General features: G+C 32.7%; 1 protein-coding gene across 1 annotated transcript in view; it reads left to right on the forward strand.

Moving 5' to 3' along the window:
• Positions 1-19,860, forward strand: part of LOC124355138 (methionine adenosyltransferase 2 subunit beta-like) — a 71,090-nt gene extending 51,230 nt beyond the window's left edge. The window contains exons 3-6 of the mRNA XM_046806111.1: positions 14,002-14,189; positions 17,110-17,262; positions 17,475-17,665; positions 19,375-19,860. Coding sequence (XP_046662067.1) covers positions 14,002-14,189; positions 17,110-17,262; positions 17,475-17,665; positions 19,375-19,683 — 841 coding nt within the window. The 3' untranslated portion in view covers positions 19,684-19,860. The remainder of the gene's footprint in view (positions 1-14,001; positions 14,190-17,109; positions 17,263-17,474; positions 17,666-19,374) is intronic.

Below are 19,860 nucleotides of genomic sequence, written 5' to 3' on the forward strand. Positions count from 1 at the left end.
GAATTGTATAGGCAGAATAGCTGGAAGATCCCTGGAATTTCCAGTTTTAGAATAATGTAGTTAACAGTGGATGAGAAACTGATGTTAAAATTATGGAGCTTTTATGAAAGTTGAAGATAGAATATATGAGTAGGTTAATAGCACCGCAGCATTAGAGTTAATTACTAACGTAACTCAGAGGTTTAGCTATAAACAATATTGTAGGCAACTGCGAACCAACAATATATCAGCTTTTAACAAGTTATGGAGCTTTTAAGCAAGTTAAGGGTAGAAGTAATAGCACCGTAACATTAAAGCAAATTGGTAATAAACTTGCAGGTCTAGTTACAGCAAATTGTAGACTACTGTGGACGAGTAAGTTATGTCAAATTTATGGAACTTTTAAGCAAGTTAACGGCAGAATGTAGCTTACTAGCAACGTAACAATTAATCAGGTCTCTTACAAGTTTAGGTACAGCCAATACTGTATACGACTGTGCACTAGCAAGTGGTGTCAAAGTTATGGAGCTTTTAAGCAAGTTAACGGCAGGATGTAGGTTAATAGCAACTTAGGCCTAACACTATATTCAATTAGTCAGCTGTCTCACAGGTATAGTTACAGCCAATGCTGTAGACGACTGTGGACGAGTTAGTTATGTCAAAGTTACAGCGCTTTTAAGCAAGTTAACGGCAGAATGTAGGTTAATAGCACCGTAACACTAAAGTCAATTAGTCAGCTGTCTTACAGGTATAGTTACAGCCAATGCTGTAGACGACTGTGGACGAGTTAGTTATGTCAAAGTTACAGCGCTTTTAAGCAAGTTAACGGCAGAATGTAGGTTAATAGCACCGTAACACTAAAGTCAATTAGTCAGCTGTCTTACAGTTATGGTTACAGCCAATAACGTAAGCAAGTATAGAACCGAGAAGTCAAGTTTCCAATAGAACACGAGTAGTTTTGGACATTTGTGAGCTTTGTCAGGAGAATATATTTTTATAACTTATAAAATATTGTTTTATTTAGATGATAAGAACATTGTCTCTTGCTTAGGCCATTTGCCATGATACAATCAAATACAAAATATTTAAACACCACATTTGCACGTACATTAAACATTACATTATTTATCTTACAGCGAAGTGTTTGTTATTATACAAGTACATCTTCAGCTGACACCACACTATCAGCTGTGCCAGTGAGAAATCACGAATTAACTCTCTGTACACTGTTATAATATATTCCTCAGGAGGTGAAATTGCACTTTTGAACAAATACTTGTAATCTTATGCTAACCTTTAGTGGTGGTGGTCGATGTTGGAAGTTTTCAGTTGTTTTTATATTGTTTATGTGTTGTAGAATTATTGGCACAGTCCGTGAAGATTTAAACTGCCCTGCCCTTGGATACAGTTACATTTGTACCTTTCATACACGCAACACTTGTCTTGTCAGATTTTCTTCGGCTCGTTGTGTCTTTTCCCATATAGACGTAATAGCAACTCGGATTATAAAGACAATAAAAAACGTCCTATATGTCGTGTTTCCCACCGGAAGTAGACTGTTGAACTGTCTTCTGAGATCCACTACAAAGATATTTGGGCCTGTGAAGGTCATTGTGGAGCGTGATACTAATCGTTCTCCAGGAAGAGATTGGCCATGGACACGATATTATAATCTATATATTATGAGAATAGCAGCACATCAGATCGGTTTTCTATAGCCTTACGTATAATGATGTCTTTGAAATTGACATGGAAATGTAAATTGAAACTGTTTTTGTAAATAAGCATTTAGTATTGTTAATTTCAAGTTTTTTTTTAATGCAATAAATATAAGCTGGAAGAGAAAGAGAGTGTAGACTGAACTCTAACCTCCAATAAACCAACCTAACACCCAATAATGCTTCTTCCTCTTCACATATAAAACAAGGAAACTCTCCAGAACATTTGATATTCAATGCTGAATAGACCTGGACTCTCAGGTTTATCGGATGATTACACAGACAAACGATAACATTTCCAGCCTCTATTCTATAAAATATGCGTTGAAGGATAATGAGTTTATCTCTATACATTTAATACCTATATTAAATATAGTTTGTATTCGATTTATCTGTGCTTTGGCGTGATTTATGTCAAAGTATTGACCCCAAGACAGCTGTTCAAAGTGGAAAACTCAAGCGTAACAACGCGTTGAAACAAGTTTAAATTCTATATATTAAATTTATTTTTAAGACTAAAAACCTCGTACAACACTGCATAAGTTTAAAAACTATATGAACCATTATTCTTTTCAATATTTTCTATTTCAATACTACACTGAATTACATGAAATTATTATAAATTAACCTCCTGGAAAACCTCCACAAACACCCTGAAATAGTGTTGTACAAACTATGCATTGCTTTAGGTTAATCTAGAATTTTTACTTTATATAAAACATATGTTGTATGTTCACGTTGAAAACGTGCTATGTCTACTTTCATATTAAAAGCTTGTCAGTTTTATTCAAATAAAACAATCAATATATTTGAGACCATAGCCAGGGGTTACAATAAACCATTGAATAACAAGTAATTAAAGCAATATGGGACTAATTCATGGTATTTTTAATATAAATTAGCTGATTTATAAGATTTTAATTCCTTTAAAAGACATTAGCGTATTATATGAATTGTATTAGACGTCATACAGATAAATTTATTTAAAAAGTAACATTTTATAAGCTCATAATTGATTATTTAGATGTATACTTTCTTACATATAACCGATTTTATTATACAGTATATTCAATTAATAATGTTTTCTTTTTCCAACACAGTTTTTAGCCATATGATGCACCTACATAAGTTTGAGGCTGCCATTAAAATAAATAAGAAAACATTAATACAAAATTCAAAAATAAAAGTTTATTTTGAAATAATACAAGAACCAAATCGAGTAATATCGTTATATACATTCTAACGACTATTAATTTAATCATTAAATAGTCATTTAATTGGATTTAACACAAACTATTTACATTATATGTGTGTGTGGTGTGTGTGTGTGTGTGTGTTATCATTATTGGATTCAACTGTATTTAATGTAGAGTTGATATGCCATGAAATGAAATCTCAAAAACAATTTGAAGAGCTATGGGAAGACAGAGGAAACTGTTATTAGGTCACGTTTGGAGCTTGAAATTGCTGAAATAAAGCCAAAAGCAATAAGCAATACAATGGGCTATCGTTGCATCTAGATCATTCTGGTGTGTTTTAAGGGTGCTCCAATACATTGGTGCAAACATACATTTATAGTTTTCTCCATTAATATCTAATTTTAGAACCAATCGTAAACATCTTATTGGTGCTGTTATTGTTATATTAACTTTAGAGCAGTAAAACTTTAATCGTTTCAATTTTCATTTCGATTTTCGATTTCCATACAAATTAATGTTTTACTATACATATACTACTGATCTTTTCATTGCGTAATAAAAGCTAATTAATCTAAAAATTTAAAGAATTTTATTTTCGAAATTGAATTAATTTTTCTGTTTCTTTTTATATAATTTAAACATACGAGTATATCATTTCGATTCCATTACCACAAAATAAACATAACTCTAAGACTAATTATTCGTTGTGTAAAATTTAAAATATTGTAATATTATTTTATTTTAACTGTCGCATTAAACAATAAAAAAGTAAGTTAAATTGTATAATACAAGTTTTGATCGATTTTACTATTTTTATTTTTAAAATTGTTGTGTTACGCTCTAAGGTGTTCCACAGTTGTAATCTTCGAAGAATTCTATTCGTTATAAAGGTAAGCTAATTGTAAAATGATGAAAGAAATCTCCAAGTAAATCACAACCCTCCTGTTCGTAAATGTGTCATGCGATATTATAATCAACATTGGTAATAGAACCATAATTTGTTAATTTACATCGGTAATTTCTTTACTAAGTCAACACTTTCTAGTGTTAGAAGTAGTTGTGTGTACGTGAATAACATAATTAAGGCAATATCGTTTGCTGTTAGTATATTACGTCTTAAATGCAATGCACTGAACTCGTAGTTGGATCAAGACATAAACAACTTACATTGGAGCATGCAATTTTCAATACAAAAAGCTATTCTCGAATGTAAAACAGTATATTTTTATAATAGCACTGGAAGGTTCAAATCTCGACAAATCCGCTTAAGGATATCGGTGTGACTGGAGCACCAAACCCTGGCGTCGAGAGCCTTTTATCTATCTGTCTGCTACAGAGCTAACGCTCTCGTAGTATTCATTATCAAGTTTAGTCGATTTCCGCTCAAGCTCTTCAAACATTACGTGCAGCTTATCCATCCTTTACTAGAGCACTGTTTTCATGTTTTCCTATCCGATTGGATTTGAAAGTTCACTAAATCCAATTCAAACCAAATTCATCAACCATCCACTTAGTGTGATTGAAACTCGGTTATGAATACATGGGTCTGTTCAGGAAATTAGACGCCAGCTTAATCGTCTCCTTTTCATGCATGCTTCATTGTATATTAACTGTTAAATCTTCATTTTATACGGAATAAGACAGTTTCTGAAATCGACTCCCGTTCTTTCTTAAGGAAATTGAACTTTAAGTCAGTTACGTTGTAGAAAACATTTTGCTAGGATATACGTGTTCACTCCTGCAATTGTGTTTTTTACCGAATTAAACGTATGGCGAACCAACTTCCTAGCTACATTGGTCTCTTCAATATGTTTGATACAAGCTTCAAAAAAGCAATCCTTTACTGATTTGTACACTAATCTTTCCTTTTCCTTTACACTACCTGATTATTCCAATTCTTCTTCTTCAAATTTTATTTATTTAGTATTTATTATTTTATTTGTTTGTTCGATTCGGTTATATAATATATCTAAATCATATCACCAGTTAACAACTATTGTTTTTGCAAACTGGCTCAAGCCCTTGAGAGAAATTATTTGTTTTATTTATTTTTTTTTTTTTTTTTTTGTTAATTTAATTTTCTAAAAATATGACGTTTCCTGGCAACAGTGGGTGGCACTGAATTAGAATCTGGGTGAGACCCACCGGTAGTCCTCATGGCAGTCAACGTGTTAACTTTTATGACACGTAAAATCCAAGATTGTAGACCACAATTGAACAAAAGACTAGTTGAAGTCATTCTGTATATTTGGTACATACTGATAAAGGGATATACGCAAACGATTAAACCTTATATGTATGTGTATAGTACTATATACCAGTATAGACTTCAATTTTGCATATATATTTGTGTTTGTGTTTAGATATGTAATAGAGAAAGTGTATACGCTGTATACGTAAATTTGACGTGGAATTATTATTAAATTGTTCCTGATTCAAAAAAATATTGCACTATAATGCAAAAAAATAATTAAACTGTGTTATCTACTGCAGTTCAAATTCATACTACTGACTGAGTACTAATCACACAGGTTGATGAATATGCTGCTCTCTCCTCCAATGAGGGTTAACATCAGTCCAATAACGAGCATTGTGTATGTTAACGTTATCGTTTAACATGAAAGTTGCTTCCTCTGTGAATGCAGTGTTGTTTAATCTAATTGTATTATTATCAATGGTCCGCATCATTATTTTACAAAATTCACACAGCTAAAAATTAAACTTTTGGCTTGGCATTGTGAGGCCATTTTTTGGGTTTCGGGCTCAGTGTTGTGCTCGTTTTATTGATGGAAACCTTAATTCTGAGATATACCAGGAAATCTTATAAAATCTTGTTTATCTAGCTATCCAAGTAGCAGCCAACAACTGTAATGAACTTTTGTTCCAGCACACTATGGCCTGCGTGCGCGCGAGTATTTAAACAATATTATTCCAAATCGCTGAATAGGCAGAAGAGGAAGTATCGAGTGGCCACCAAGATTGCCAGATCTATCTCCACTTGACTACTTTGTGTGGTCTTATTAAAAACGTCTATAAAAAAACCCAATGGAATAATGACCTTAGGGAAAGAATAGTAGCGGAAAAAATCGTGCGTGAATCCATACAGCGTACCTTTTCAAGTTTTTACAACAGGGTTGGACATTGTCAAACTGCCCTGGGACATCTGATATAAAAAAACACAGGTTAGTAGGTTTTAGCCGTTTTATTCCTTAACGTAATTGTAATTTATTACTATACAAGGAACCGCCAGAGAGTGCAGTTGGCGGCGACCAATAGAATGGACTGGCCTGCGCGACGTTGCCACACAACTGCCGCTGCCGCGCGGCACGGCTGGCGCATTGTGGCTGATAAACCGCTGCGCTGTCACAACTAACACTGATACTGAACATTTAAAACTTATCAGTATAATTGAAAAACAATATTTAAAATGCGTTGACAGTTTGCTATATTTAAATTACTTGTATAGTTTATTAATGTTATTACAAACTAACTATCGATTAAAACAAACAAATCGTCCCGTCAGTTAGTCAGAGTAAAGTACTTGCTTATTTCCATACGATACAACAATCTTTTCAGTGATTTTAAACGATTACTAAACACACACACAATTAATATACATGTTGCTTATATTGGACACTGTATGACGGAAATTTGTCAAAGACAGTTTTTTGAAAAAGTTGTAAACGTTGTAAATAATACGTCGTTCTCCACTACATAGGGTTTTTTCACTACCGCTCTTACTTCCGGATGGCTGTGCACTTGAACAAACATCACCACACTCCATTTTGTCCAAATAAGGAATCACAATAACAAGTATATTACAATTTACACAGAAAATAATCGGTACACTTATAATAGCTACCAATAAACAACACTTAAAAACACGAAAACGTTCACCAACAGTAAAATTCAGCACAAAATAATATACGCGTACTGGAATTGAAGAGAATGCAGTATTTTCAACCGCCAGTGATTAAGCGACAATAGGCACTGACTGACGGTCAGAGACCGGAAGGAGGAAGGGGGTGTTTCTTGGAAACAGTATGACTCATCCGTCTGGTATTACCACCACTGCTGGCTGGTGCGGCTTTTGTTTACAGGTACTTCACCCGTTTCCTCCACATTTTCACTCGTCTGACATCATCTATTATGTACTGTGTTCAAATTTCATTGGATGTTATAGAAAACCGTTACTTTAGAATTTTATAAGAAAGTGCATTCATATTATAAAAAAAACTTGTGCTGTATGATTTTTCAACTATAGCCAGTTTAAATATTTAAATCACCCACGTGTGAAAACAATTTTACATAACACAGATTCAAGACTATTAATAGCCAGGTAGGAAAAATGCTTTCTAATGGTTATAAATTTATGAGTACCGAAGTGCGTAAAAAAACCGTTGCGGCAACAATTCCCACCGTTATGTACTGAATAAGTATATTTATGCAAAAGAATATATATTTCAGATGTATTTGATAACTTTCTTACCAAATTGAAAATCCATTTAACATAACATGATTATACTATGCAAACATGTAATGCCTTATTATATATCAGTGATAATGGCATTATCTAACTGTTAAATACGGGAAATTAACATTTTTTGCAGTATTTTTATGTTTTCTTTTTAATTTATATTTCGGCTAAAGATTTTAATCACACGATCTTCGTATATGAGTAATATAATACAATAATTTATTTCAATCCATTTAACTCAACATGGAAATAAGCTACAGAGATGTACTTTTTTTAGAAATGACCGTAAAATTACATTTTGTAATACGTAGTTAATTAATTCAAGACAGCTCTAACATTTCTTTCGAGCGTAACGGTTAAGTATTTTAAGAATGCTGGACTCGCGTGGCTTGTGGTTACAGCGGGGAACAAGTTTGGCAACGTCACTCAGTTCTCGTTGGCCGCTCCAAAGTCACGGGCAAAATAGGCTCCTCCCTCAACTGCACTCTCTTGTGGTTTTTCGTATAGTGCTGCTGTAACTTTACATTTAACAATTATTGTAAACTGCCCCTCAAAAAAGCCCATTTTGGGGATATGGTTCGCTTTCTTTCCTAGAGGTGTATTCTAAATTTCATTTTTCTATCTTTGTCCATTGAAGGTTGAGCAGGATCTATAAATGCATTTAACTTAAATAATTTCAGTGAGCTGCCATTTTGTTCTGGGTTGAGATACATAGGTCTATTTTCCACTGTTCTTCTTCTTTTATCAAGAGCTTTTAAGTGATGTGTCACTTAATGAATCTAAAAATTTACATTTAAAAATATTGAGCCTCCTTCCCCCCTCAGAAAATCCTATTTTGGGAAAATAGGCAAAGTTGTAACAGTGACTAAAAAGTTCACTTCTACTTCCTAGAAAGGTGTCCCGAGTTCCATCCCTCCATCTTTATCCGTAAAAAACTGAACAGTGTATCCATACAACTCACATTGTACAGAAACAACCAAAGACTGCACTTCGGAGCTTCATGGTATTATCAAAGTCCTCTTTTATAAGTAAACCGGAAAAAAAACAAATAAACCAACATAACCTCTATTATTGTAACCTAATAATATTATTAACCTTGAATTCTTGTAAATGTATTTATTTATCGCACTATTTCAATACATGAATTGTGTTTCGTAATTATTTCAAATTCAAAACAACCAGTATATACTGTCAAGAACATTTTTCAATTTGATAACCTGTAAATAAATTCAAGTAAGTATTAAGTTTACACTATTATTCATTAATTTTATGCAGAGTGGTCCCAAAGTTTTAGAACAATCTTTACTAGAAGAGGCTAGTTAGTTTTCTGTTGACTCAGTTGTATATATCTCTACTGGATATGAAGATCTTTGAAAATGTATTTCAAACTTAGGCAATGAAAAAAAAAACAAGTTAAAAAAATGCAAGTGAGTGTAAATAAAGACAAACTTGTATTTACTCTACACACTTCCAATTATTTGTTGATTTTTCAAATAGGTTAGGAAATGCCTTGAAACTAAATAGGGAGCATTACAAGCCAATTTTTTTTAACAATAATATTGAACTGAATTACATTATTTATAGACTTTTAAGAATATTATTGTTAAGTTATATTTTTATATATCAAAGAAATATACGCCATTGAAATCGTTTTAATCAAATGCTGATTTGATCATTCGAGTGATGTACGCTTATCATACTGCAGCCGTACAATGGTGGTGTACATGTATTATATGTTACAAGGTGTCAAGAAACGTTTATCCTTCAAAATAGTAAAAAGTGTCTAAATATTACTGCATTTCGTTTGTTACATTTTGTAAATATACATAACCGAGATAGTTTTTTTCATCATTAATATATTAATTTTTTAAGATATTAAAACAGTCAAACTAAACTATAACTTGAAATACATATAATGTAATTTGGTTTCAGTAGTAACAGCTGGGATTCATTATTCATGAATATCGGTGATTAAAAAATCGTGAATATTGGTGATTTTGATTGTCGTGGTGGCCACTTATTATACTGCAGCCAACAAAGTCTTTTGTGTTAACAATTCGTGAAAAGGAACTAGGCTAGTACACCTAGTTGAAAGGGTTGACACTAATACAACCAGGTAATGAATTAACATGCATTGAGGGAATTTCTCCCTCAATATTGATTTTATTTTTAATATTGCTATCCGTAACATTTTAAGTACTTTCGAAACTTAAAAAAAATCAGTAAATCTTGTGAAGTACGACTTGAAAATATTTACCATGTAGCCTACATTTGTTTTAGATCGTTTTAATTGATGAGGACAACAACCAAGTAAAAAAAAACGTGGTTCTATTCTGAGTTACTGGACACCTTTCAATTTTTAATGAATACAGATGAATCAAAACCGTTGAAGATATAACTTAGTTCTTCTTTCCAGTTGTACGATTTTTTTTAAGTGATAGGGGAATATTTATTTTTTCAGAATACATGCTGGATTCATGGTAATGCCAATTACACAACTTCCACAGCTAGTGATTAATATGTAATTGGCAGCATATAAGAAAATTGAATTGCTACCCATTTGTAGGGACTGAACAACTATTATTTTTATGAACGTAAAATTTTAAACACTTTCAGTCTTAGTACCTAAAAAAACTACCATGTAACTAAACCAATAAACTATTTTTCAGTTTATATTTGGGCTTTGGGACACTGATAACAGTCTTAAATCAAAGGTGCTGCCGCAGTCCAGATATTCATGAACAGATCCCTGGAGTTTTGATGTGTTTGACTACTGCCGAACACTTTAAATTAGTTTCTATACTAAAATGTGATGTGCTAGTTAAAGTTTATGTCATTAGGAATATTTTAAAGGTGGTTGTAAATCGAATATATTCACTTCCATTCCCTTCATTGTTAAATTTAAGTGAGCATGTGACTAAATTGTGATTGTTAATATTACTTCTTTTATACTTCTCAATAATTTCAGCACTAACATTTGTGGTGCTGAAGACAGCATACACCGTCAAGAATAATTTAAAGACGGTTTTAGATTATTGGTAATGTCCCAGAATCCGATGTTTATTGATTTTATCCCTCTCTGTACAATGGCCATGATTTTAGCACTCAATCATTTTCTTCTCTTTGGAGACATCCTTTGAGCAAATAATAACAACCAGTATGTAGAAGTTCTAGGAGATTCTTCAATTGAGCATCTCCCCACTTTTGTTTAAAAATGTAAATAAGTCTAATAACACAATTTTTACAGGATTGTATTGGATTTTGGAGTTGCATCAAAAGCACAATGACCAGTCAACAAAAAAACAAACTATTTTTGACGGGAGCTTCAGGATTGCTGGGTAGAGCACTCTACAAAAAGTTTTGAATCTGAAGGATGGGATATTTATGGCACTGCATTTGTAAGGTAAATAACTTCTGATCATTGCTTGTGTATGTATGTATTTGCAGAGTATTTTTTGCAGTAAAATAAAACACACCAGGTGTTTTTGTGTAACAACAATATAATGTTGATAAATAACTTAATATTGATGACAAAAGGTTACAATGGTAACATATCACTAAATTTTTTAATTACAAAAACTAATATTATAACTTAGGCTCTTTATTTCATGAGGCCTTTTGGCCGCCAGGTTCATAAAAGTATATTGTTTACATTATTTTAAAAACCGACTTGTAAGTGATTTTAATAATAAATTGGTTTGAACTGTTAAGATTGTAAAATTAAGTTAGTGAATACAGTAATTTGGGAAGCTGTTGATCACAAAACTGTAGTGATGTAAAATTCCTCGAAATGAGGAATATTCTCAGGGAATATCTATAAGTTCTGAACAGTTTATGGTTAATTACCAAGATAGCTAAAAAAAAAACTGTAAATTAATAGGTAAAAGCAGTAATGGTAAAACAAAACTTAAAAAATGAAATATATTTTTAAGTAAAATTATGGTACTTTGGGATTATACCGACCACACCAGTATGAAGGACACAGAAATATAAATTTATAGAAACAAACATGATAGAACGAAAAAACAACTGTTTAATTATAAAATTACAAACTTACAAGTGTTTCCAGGTATTGTGATCGGTATCGTTGTCGCTGTTATCTTATCTTTCTCGAGAATCCCGATTACGGCAGGCCGTGCGGCATCACATGATTTGCACAGTACATAATTGCCTTTCCATTACAATTCAATTTATATTTCTGATCAGCTCCTCTAGAATTTGATATTTTACTGATAGGTACTATCTCGAGGGATGTTTTTCTTTCGTCGACATCAGCGCGGGGCAGCCGAAGCCCGTGCCGATGGCCGGAGGCACTCCCATTTTGGGTGGCGGAGTGTGATCAAGAATAAAAAAGTTTTGAGTGTTTTTTAAATAAAGAGTTTCCTGGGAATTTTTAACTTAAAAGTGAATTTGCAAAAGTTAATAAGTCAATATGGTGAATGTATACGAAAATAAAATACCAACACTCTTGTACGTTTAAAAAATATTATTATTGATTTAATAAAAACATCAAAAAAAAATCTTGAATTTAAAATGTTATAAAAATCAAATTAATAGTCACTTTGTATTATCTGAAGGCCACTATTTTTGGTAGTTTTGTTACCAGGGACCTAATAAAACTACATTATTAGAAAGAACGGGCTTTATTTACTTACTATGAAAATTACACGTCATTATGACAATCATTTCTTGTTTTCTGCTTCCCAAAAGAAAGCTTTGTCAGCGAGAAGGAGGCTACACGTTCCCTACTACTATTTATAAGGCTGTATAAGTAGGTTTAGATTAGTTTATCATAAATATAATACTAGTACTGTAGTACCTAATTTCAAGATAACCAGTTGTAAGAAAGAATTTCAGTTTCATTGCTCGTTCAGGCAAAAGACGGTTTCTTTTCTTGTAATGTATCAAAGAAAACATACTAAATATATGCTCTGTGGACACCAGAAGCCACTGGTGCTCCCAATACTCATGGCTACATCTGCCATGTCACAAGTACCTCTCAACCTCCACCATGAAAAAAGCTTTATAATTAAAAAAAACTTCAAATCTAAAAATTTAAATAAATTTCCAATTTTTGGGAATCTCCCAGGCCAAATATATATTTCTGACAATATTACCATTTCATAAGTTCCCTCCCACTGGGAATATTCTTGGCCCACATCACTACAAAAATTTATACAATAAGTACTCAAATCTCTAGAACTGGAGGTGATGGAACTTTAACTTCTGGGAGTTTGAGGGATATGAATACTCTCAGAAGAAAAGGGAGTCTGGAAGCATCCTCCAAAACATTTTGAAAATATAAGTTCTCAACGATGTTTTTATACATTTCAGTAACGAAGGGGAAAGTTTCTGGTACAAATCAACTATGCTTATATATTCATAGAGGTACTAGAACACTGTTCCAGTGTGTTACACATCATATTACCTATACTTGATTGTGCATTAGTGGGTTTTTGGGTTTTTTTAATAATTTTTAATTTAGTAATGTAGAATAGAATAGAATCATATTTTATTGCGTTGACAATATATATTACATTGTATTGCAATAGTCAATAATACCAATTTTTTACGGTATTTATCTTAAAAACTAAATCCATTCACTCGACTTTCCATACAGTTGCACACAGGCACACATTCATACACATACAAAAAAACAAAATTTATAATTCGTGGGATCAACCCCCAGGATTGCAACACTGCCGCGAATATCAATCCCAAGTGTGCTCCATAAACTCACCAACTGAGTAAAAAGCACAAGACACCAGGTAGTGTTTTAATTGGGTTTTAAATTTTTTTGAATTTGTTTCTAAATTTAGTGTTTCAGGGAGATTGTTAATGAATTTGATCCCAGCTTGAGAAGGGAGGCGTTCAAATGCTGCTGTTCTATGCTGTCGGGCTCGAAAGCGCCCCCGAGCTCTTGTCTCGTATTTGTGTATATCACTGCCCTGCAACAATATACACTGAAATCGACAGTAAAATGAAGTCTCTAAAATATACAAGCTGGGTAGAGTTAGCAAGTTGAGCTCCCTGAAGGCACTTCGACATGACTCTCTGTTGTTCAATTTTGCGATGATTCGAACAGCTTTTTTCTGCAGTCTGAATACTCTTTCCAAGTTTGATATGGCACAACTGCCCCACAGAGAAATTCCGTACGACAGGTATAGAAATATTAATCCATAGTAAGCCATCATTAAGACATCAGACGTACAAAACTTTGATAAATTGTAGAATAGTCAATCAGAATTTATTTATAGATATTTATTTTATTCTGAAATGAAATTTGTACTTTACTTGACTTTTTACTTTATGTAATGAGTTCAAAAGTAAAGTAGTCTTATTTTACCAGACAAAGTTAGGGCTAAGAAGCCCTCTGCAGCACTTAACCTGGGGACCAACGGCTTGAAGGTGACTTTCAAACCACCACCAATAACCGGGCAGGTGGACTGCTTTGCAAGGACAGGATCGCTTAGCGGTCACCCATCCAAGCAGCAGCCATGATGCACGTTGCTTGATGCAGTTATCTTGCAATAACCGTTGTACCCGCTATGCTACGCCATTGGCTAAGGATATCGATATCAGTGAAGTAAATTTTGTTTTACATTTTTAATCTCATTAACTTTTTCAGGGTTCAGGAAGGTTTGCACGAGCTGGACATTACCAAGAAGGATGATGTTGAGAGGGTGATTACAGAGTTCCGGCCTGACTTTGTGATTCATGCAGCAGCTCAGCGGTTCCCAGATAAAGTGGACTCAGATCCTGATGCTGCGAGACGCTTGAATGTCGACGCTACAGGCTACGTTGTGGATGCAGCAGGTTATTCATCGTTCTTCTCCCTTCATTTTTCAGCAAGTTCCATTAGTTAAGATCATCATAGTCCAATAACTACTGATGAGTATAGCCTAAAATATCCAGAATTGTGTTGTGCTGGGAAACTTTTTTTCTGGCCATAAATAATTCATTTATCAAAAGAGTGTTATTTACTCTTTGATCTATTGCCATAGCCGATGTAACAAGATGATGTGCTGCTATAATTTGCCTCCTACTTGGGAAAACAGTACAGGCACCTTATGATCTACTTGGAAAATATCCTTCTGAAATTATGATCTTCATAACAGCATTACAAGGATAGTTTTATGATAAACTGAAGTTTATTGGTTAAGGTAAAATATCATATTGACTGTCTACTACTGGTGCTTACAAAAAAGGTCAAAACAATTTTTTTAAATTTTTCTTGAATATTAACATTGGATCGTTAAAGACAATAATAATCAGAACATACCAATCATGAACGGGAAATTTTGTACACCCAAAAAATAAGTTTAGAAGGAATTCTGCACCGACATCGACAGTGTGAAAGTCTTCAAAAGCTACTAGAAAAATAATCAAGTCAGTCTCTTTACACCTCAAAGTGACAACTTGTGCAAAACAGATGGCTGTGAAAATAATATATTTTTAATTAACTATTTTTATTATTTATTTAAGTTTTTCATCATTCCACACTTTAAAATGAATCTCTAAAAAATTACTTTTAAGAGAACCTATGTAAGAGAAAAATATATACACTGATAAAACAACTGAGATATTTGTTAATGAAATGTAGAATTTCTAGAACGATGAATTCAGGGTAATTTTAGTTAACAGGTTTAGTTAATTTGTGAAGATATTGAAGTGAATGTATTGAAGTTTTGGCTTTTGAAAAAATATTTGGATAATAATGACCTTATTAATATACAAATTTAAAAATTCTGTATCTATATCTTAAATAAAGAAATTATTTTAAGAGGCTAGGTTTTTTGAAGTTGTATTGTCACAATTGTATTTTATTAGTGGTATTTTTATGTGGTTAAATAAAAAAAAAATTATTTTAACCTCTACACAGGCTTTGCCTTCAGGCCCTATGTTTTTTTTAAGTAAATATATATATAGGATATATATATACAAACTAGCTGTTACCCGCGGCTTCGCACGCAATGTTTATTACCGAAATCCTTATATTACTTAGTAAAAGCAATTATGATCTAATATGATGGGAGTCCTATACAAATTTTAAAACGTAAGTAGGCACACATCAGATATTATTTAAGTTCATGGTAAATAGTATCAGAGTTTAACTTAATTATTATATCATGTTTGGCACGTGTAGGAGCATTTCTGGTTCCAATTAATTATATACATAACATCACAGCTGAATCTGCCTTGTCATCCCGATCAAGAAAACACAAATCTCGGATAACACAGGTCTCGGAAACTTACTTCGGTCAAAAAGTGTATATTTCCAGTCTTTGTCGTATATTTCAGGTCTAAAATATTTCCAGTACCTAAAATATTTCCAGTACCATAGTAGAGTTTGCCTTGTTGTTCTAACGAAGAAAAAAAAAAAATATATATATACTTACGTAGGACCGACATGCCTACTTCGGTTAAAAAGTGCCTACTTAAGACCGTTTAAATTTACTTACCTACTATGTCACAGGTTAGCTTGCCATGTTGCCTTGATTAAAATACTATATACGTTCAATTATATAGTTCTCGTAAATCTATTTTGGTCAAAATCGTGTTGGCATATTTGAGTTTGCTAGGACTGAAAAGCCTATTACGACCTAGGGGGAAGTCCTACCTACTTCTTATGTACTACTTCCAGTATAAGGGGGAAATCCTTATTAAGGTTATGCAACAAGGTTTTGGACTGTAGCCAGGGAAAGAATGAATCGTTGAGGCATGTTAGTATTCATTTCTCTGTTTTTTCCATAGACCATCGTTAAAATGTAATATCATAATGTCACGGAAGTCCACCAGTTTTAAAGTAACTTATGTGAAAATATTCATACCTTTGTTCATTAAGGTTAGTTTTATAACAGTATTTAATGCATTAGATGATTTTAATTTGTCACTGGCGCAATCTGGAGTAAAATTGATATATTAATGTCTTATTTACTATCTGCATTACACTACCGATCAAGCACTGTAACTTTTCTTAACTTTTTCTTCATAAAAACCTTCCTCGGATTTCAATGGACATTTTACAAATAGAATTAACCGAATTGGTCCAGCCGTTATCAAGATTTGCGCTTAGCAACACATTTTTCGAATTATTTTTATTTATAAGATTGTCTAAAATTTAAATGTAAACATATGTTTCTGCCACTGATGAACTTCAGCTGAAAGTGCCAACAGCTGTTTAGGGTCAGTTAACTTTGGATTATGTGTCATAAATATTAATATTATCTTATCATAACATTCAAATGTAAACAAACTAATTTTTCAATTTGAATTCGACTTTATTTGGTGAAATGAATGCGTTTATGGGTGGTAAAAAGCACTCTAAATGTTAATTCAGACCAAAAGCTATACCTGTTCCAAATTTCAGCACAATCCGTATAGCAGTTTCAACGTGATTCGTTGACAAACATCCAAATATCCAAACATTAAAACTCTCGCATTTATAATATTAGTAGGATATGTTTATATACTAGAATGAATGTATTACATTTAAACTTTTATTTATTTTTTATGTTATATAATTATGATAATTTGTGATATTGTTGTATAGCTTAATTGCAGTATTAAGTTTAAGAGTCATTGAAAATTAATGCCGTCACCATATATTTTTGTTAAATTTGTACCATATTATTTTAGTTGTGATGAATTGTAATTACTTGTGAAAAATAAATATTTTCTATTCTATTCTAGATATGAATAGTAATAATATTTACTCACTGTTAATGTGTTGCAGCCAAAGTTGGAGCTCCTGTCCTCTACATCAGCACTGACTATGTGTTTGACGGGAAAGGGGAAACTGCTTATACTGTCCACGACAAGCCTAATCCCATCAATTTGTATGGGCAAACCAAACTGGAGGGAGAGGTTGTCACACTAAAATGTCCAGGTGAAAAATAATATAACGCTACACGCACACTCTATTAGAGTGTATTTTATTGTTTGTATTTTCATAACCCATTCAAATATTAAGTAACCCAATACTTGTAGTAGTCATTTTGAGTGTTTTGTAAACATTCTAAGTAAAAGAATTAAAAATGATCACATTAGTAGATATTTACAAATTTATTAGACATACTCACTAAGGTCGGGTATTTTCAGAAAACAGTGTGCTGAGAATACCAGTCCTCTATGGACCTGTCCTGGATCTGAAGGAATCTGCAGTTACTTGTCTCTTACAACCTCTCCTGATGACAACCAAAGTTGCGTACGTCTCTCATCTGGAACGCAGATGTCCCTCTCACGTTGATGACGTTGCTCTCGTCTGCCTTCAGTTGGCTAATGCTAGAAAGGTGCATTTACATTCAAATCTTTCAGTTTATGCTCTTTTTTAACTCTTTTTTTATTACAAGTTCTGTAATAAGCATAAGAATAAGCAAGACCATGACTGGTAAATACAACTTTTTCAAGAAAGTCATTAGATAATGAGATGTAATGTTTTATTTTGGACAAAACATGTCATATCCAGTAACAAAGGTCCAATTTCTTATAAAAAGTAAATCATCATGGGTTCTTTCAAAAATATTTTTGATGGAAGGAATTACATCTTCTTATATTTTTCTTTGCTTCTATTTATATTTAAAAATTCGTCTTAAATGAATATTCTTGGAGCATTGGAAATATTTTTATTTAATACCACTAGTGAATTACAACACATTTTCCAATATTAATTTAATTTTGCGAGGCCTTTCAGAATCGAGGATTCCACCGTCAGACAACTTCACAAATGAATAAATATTTACAATTTTATAAACAATATGTACAAAAATAACATATCGTAAAGGATTTAGAAAAATTGTTATCCAGTATAAAATATTTAAATGTAATTACATTTTCATTTTTTTTATGAATTGTAATGAGAGTGTAGAATTGAATTTTCAATAGGTCCGTTTTCATTATTAATAAGATTTTCTTGATTTTTGTTTATGTAAATGTTTCCCAAGCATTCAAGTGTGTTATATTTGTAACTTTTTTTAATAATTTTTATTAGGGATAATGTGTCCAGATTCAGTATGGGATTTCGTAATAGCAGATTTTTCAGTTCATCCATATTTTTTATGTATGAAAAGTGTTCTTTGAATTGTGTTGTAACTCACTAGTATTGAATGGTATTAAATTCATCTTAAAGTTTGTACATTTGTATGCTGAAATCATAGATACCTCATGTGAGAATAACAAGTCATAACCATTTCTTTCACCTTGTCTATCTGTAGCAAAGATGAAACATCTTTAGGTAGCAGAACTGAAAATCGCACTGTTCCCATCCAAAAAATTGTATAATATTTAAAATTTGAATTTGGTGTAATAGGGTCATTGTAATGCAGCAGGCCATATCACTTATTCTGTAATGCATGTCGATATACAGTCGATAATGCACAGAATAGCACAGTAAGCAGATGCATTATTCCTCCAAGAAAAACTTCACAATTTGGATATGAATAGAATAGTAAGACTTATGTTCAGGTAGATTTAGGTTATTTATGTAAAATAAACAGCTTAAACTATTTATATGGATGAACATCACTCCTTCACCGTTATAAGATAAATTTTAATAAACTTCAATAATAAAAGTAAAAGGATAAATCATCTGCTGTACTCTAATTAACCTATTTTAATTTTTATAAAATGTTCGATGCATATACTGAGAAAATTATAATTCAAAGTGTCAATAAAGAATAAAACGTTTTTACACAAACCATGTTATTCTGAAAATTTACAATTGGTACTGCATATTAGGTTTGGGAAAAAGTAGTACCACTTTGGAGACTTCCTATACTGATAGCAAAAGCCTGATGTTTATCGTGAATGAGACAGTGATATGGATTTGATATCTGATAAGATAGCCTCACAACATGCCTTCTCCAAAAACATAAGAATTTACATTATTCTATACCTATCTTGAACTACCAATAACAAACTGCTTGGCCTCATAACTCTGTTAACCTTATTAATGTTCATTAGTTAGATTACAAGAAGTCAACTGCTGTTTCATGTTCTGTAGGACAAAACAGTAAGCGGAATATTCCAGTGGTGCGGAGAGGAGAAGATGACCAAGTATCAGATGGTGTTGAAGATGGCGGAGGTATTTAGTATCCCACATTCCCACGTGAAGCCGGAGATGAAGTTGGGAGCGAGTGCCACCAGACCTTTGGACCCACAGTTGGACTGTTCCCGGCTCAAGCAGTTGGGTTTTGGGCAGCATACTCCGTTCGCCAAAGGAATATATGATGTTCTGTGTTCCTGGGTGTCTCTTAACATCCACGTAGTGCCTGATATACGACCTTACACGGTTCCCACAAACAAACCGTAGAATGTTGGTTCAGCATTTTACCGGTTTCTAAGACCAATTTCAACTAGTGATTTAGTTAATAGGTTATACGAGGTCCAATCAAAAAGTATCCTACCTTTTGGTGCAACGTAAAACTGAAGTTACCTGAAAAAAGCTGGCGTTAATTTTCTTCAAAATAAGCACAAGCAACACAACGAT

This window comes from Homalodisca vitripennis, chromosome 1 (genome assembly GCF_021130785.1).
Source record: "Homalodisca vitripennis isolate AUS2020 chromosome 1, UT_GWSS_2.1, whole genome shotgun sequence".
NCBI lineage: Eukaryota > Metazoa > Arthropoda > Insecta > Hemiptera > Cicadellidae > Homalodisca > Homalodisca vitripennis.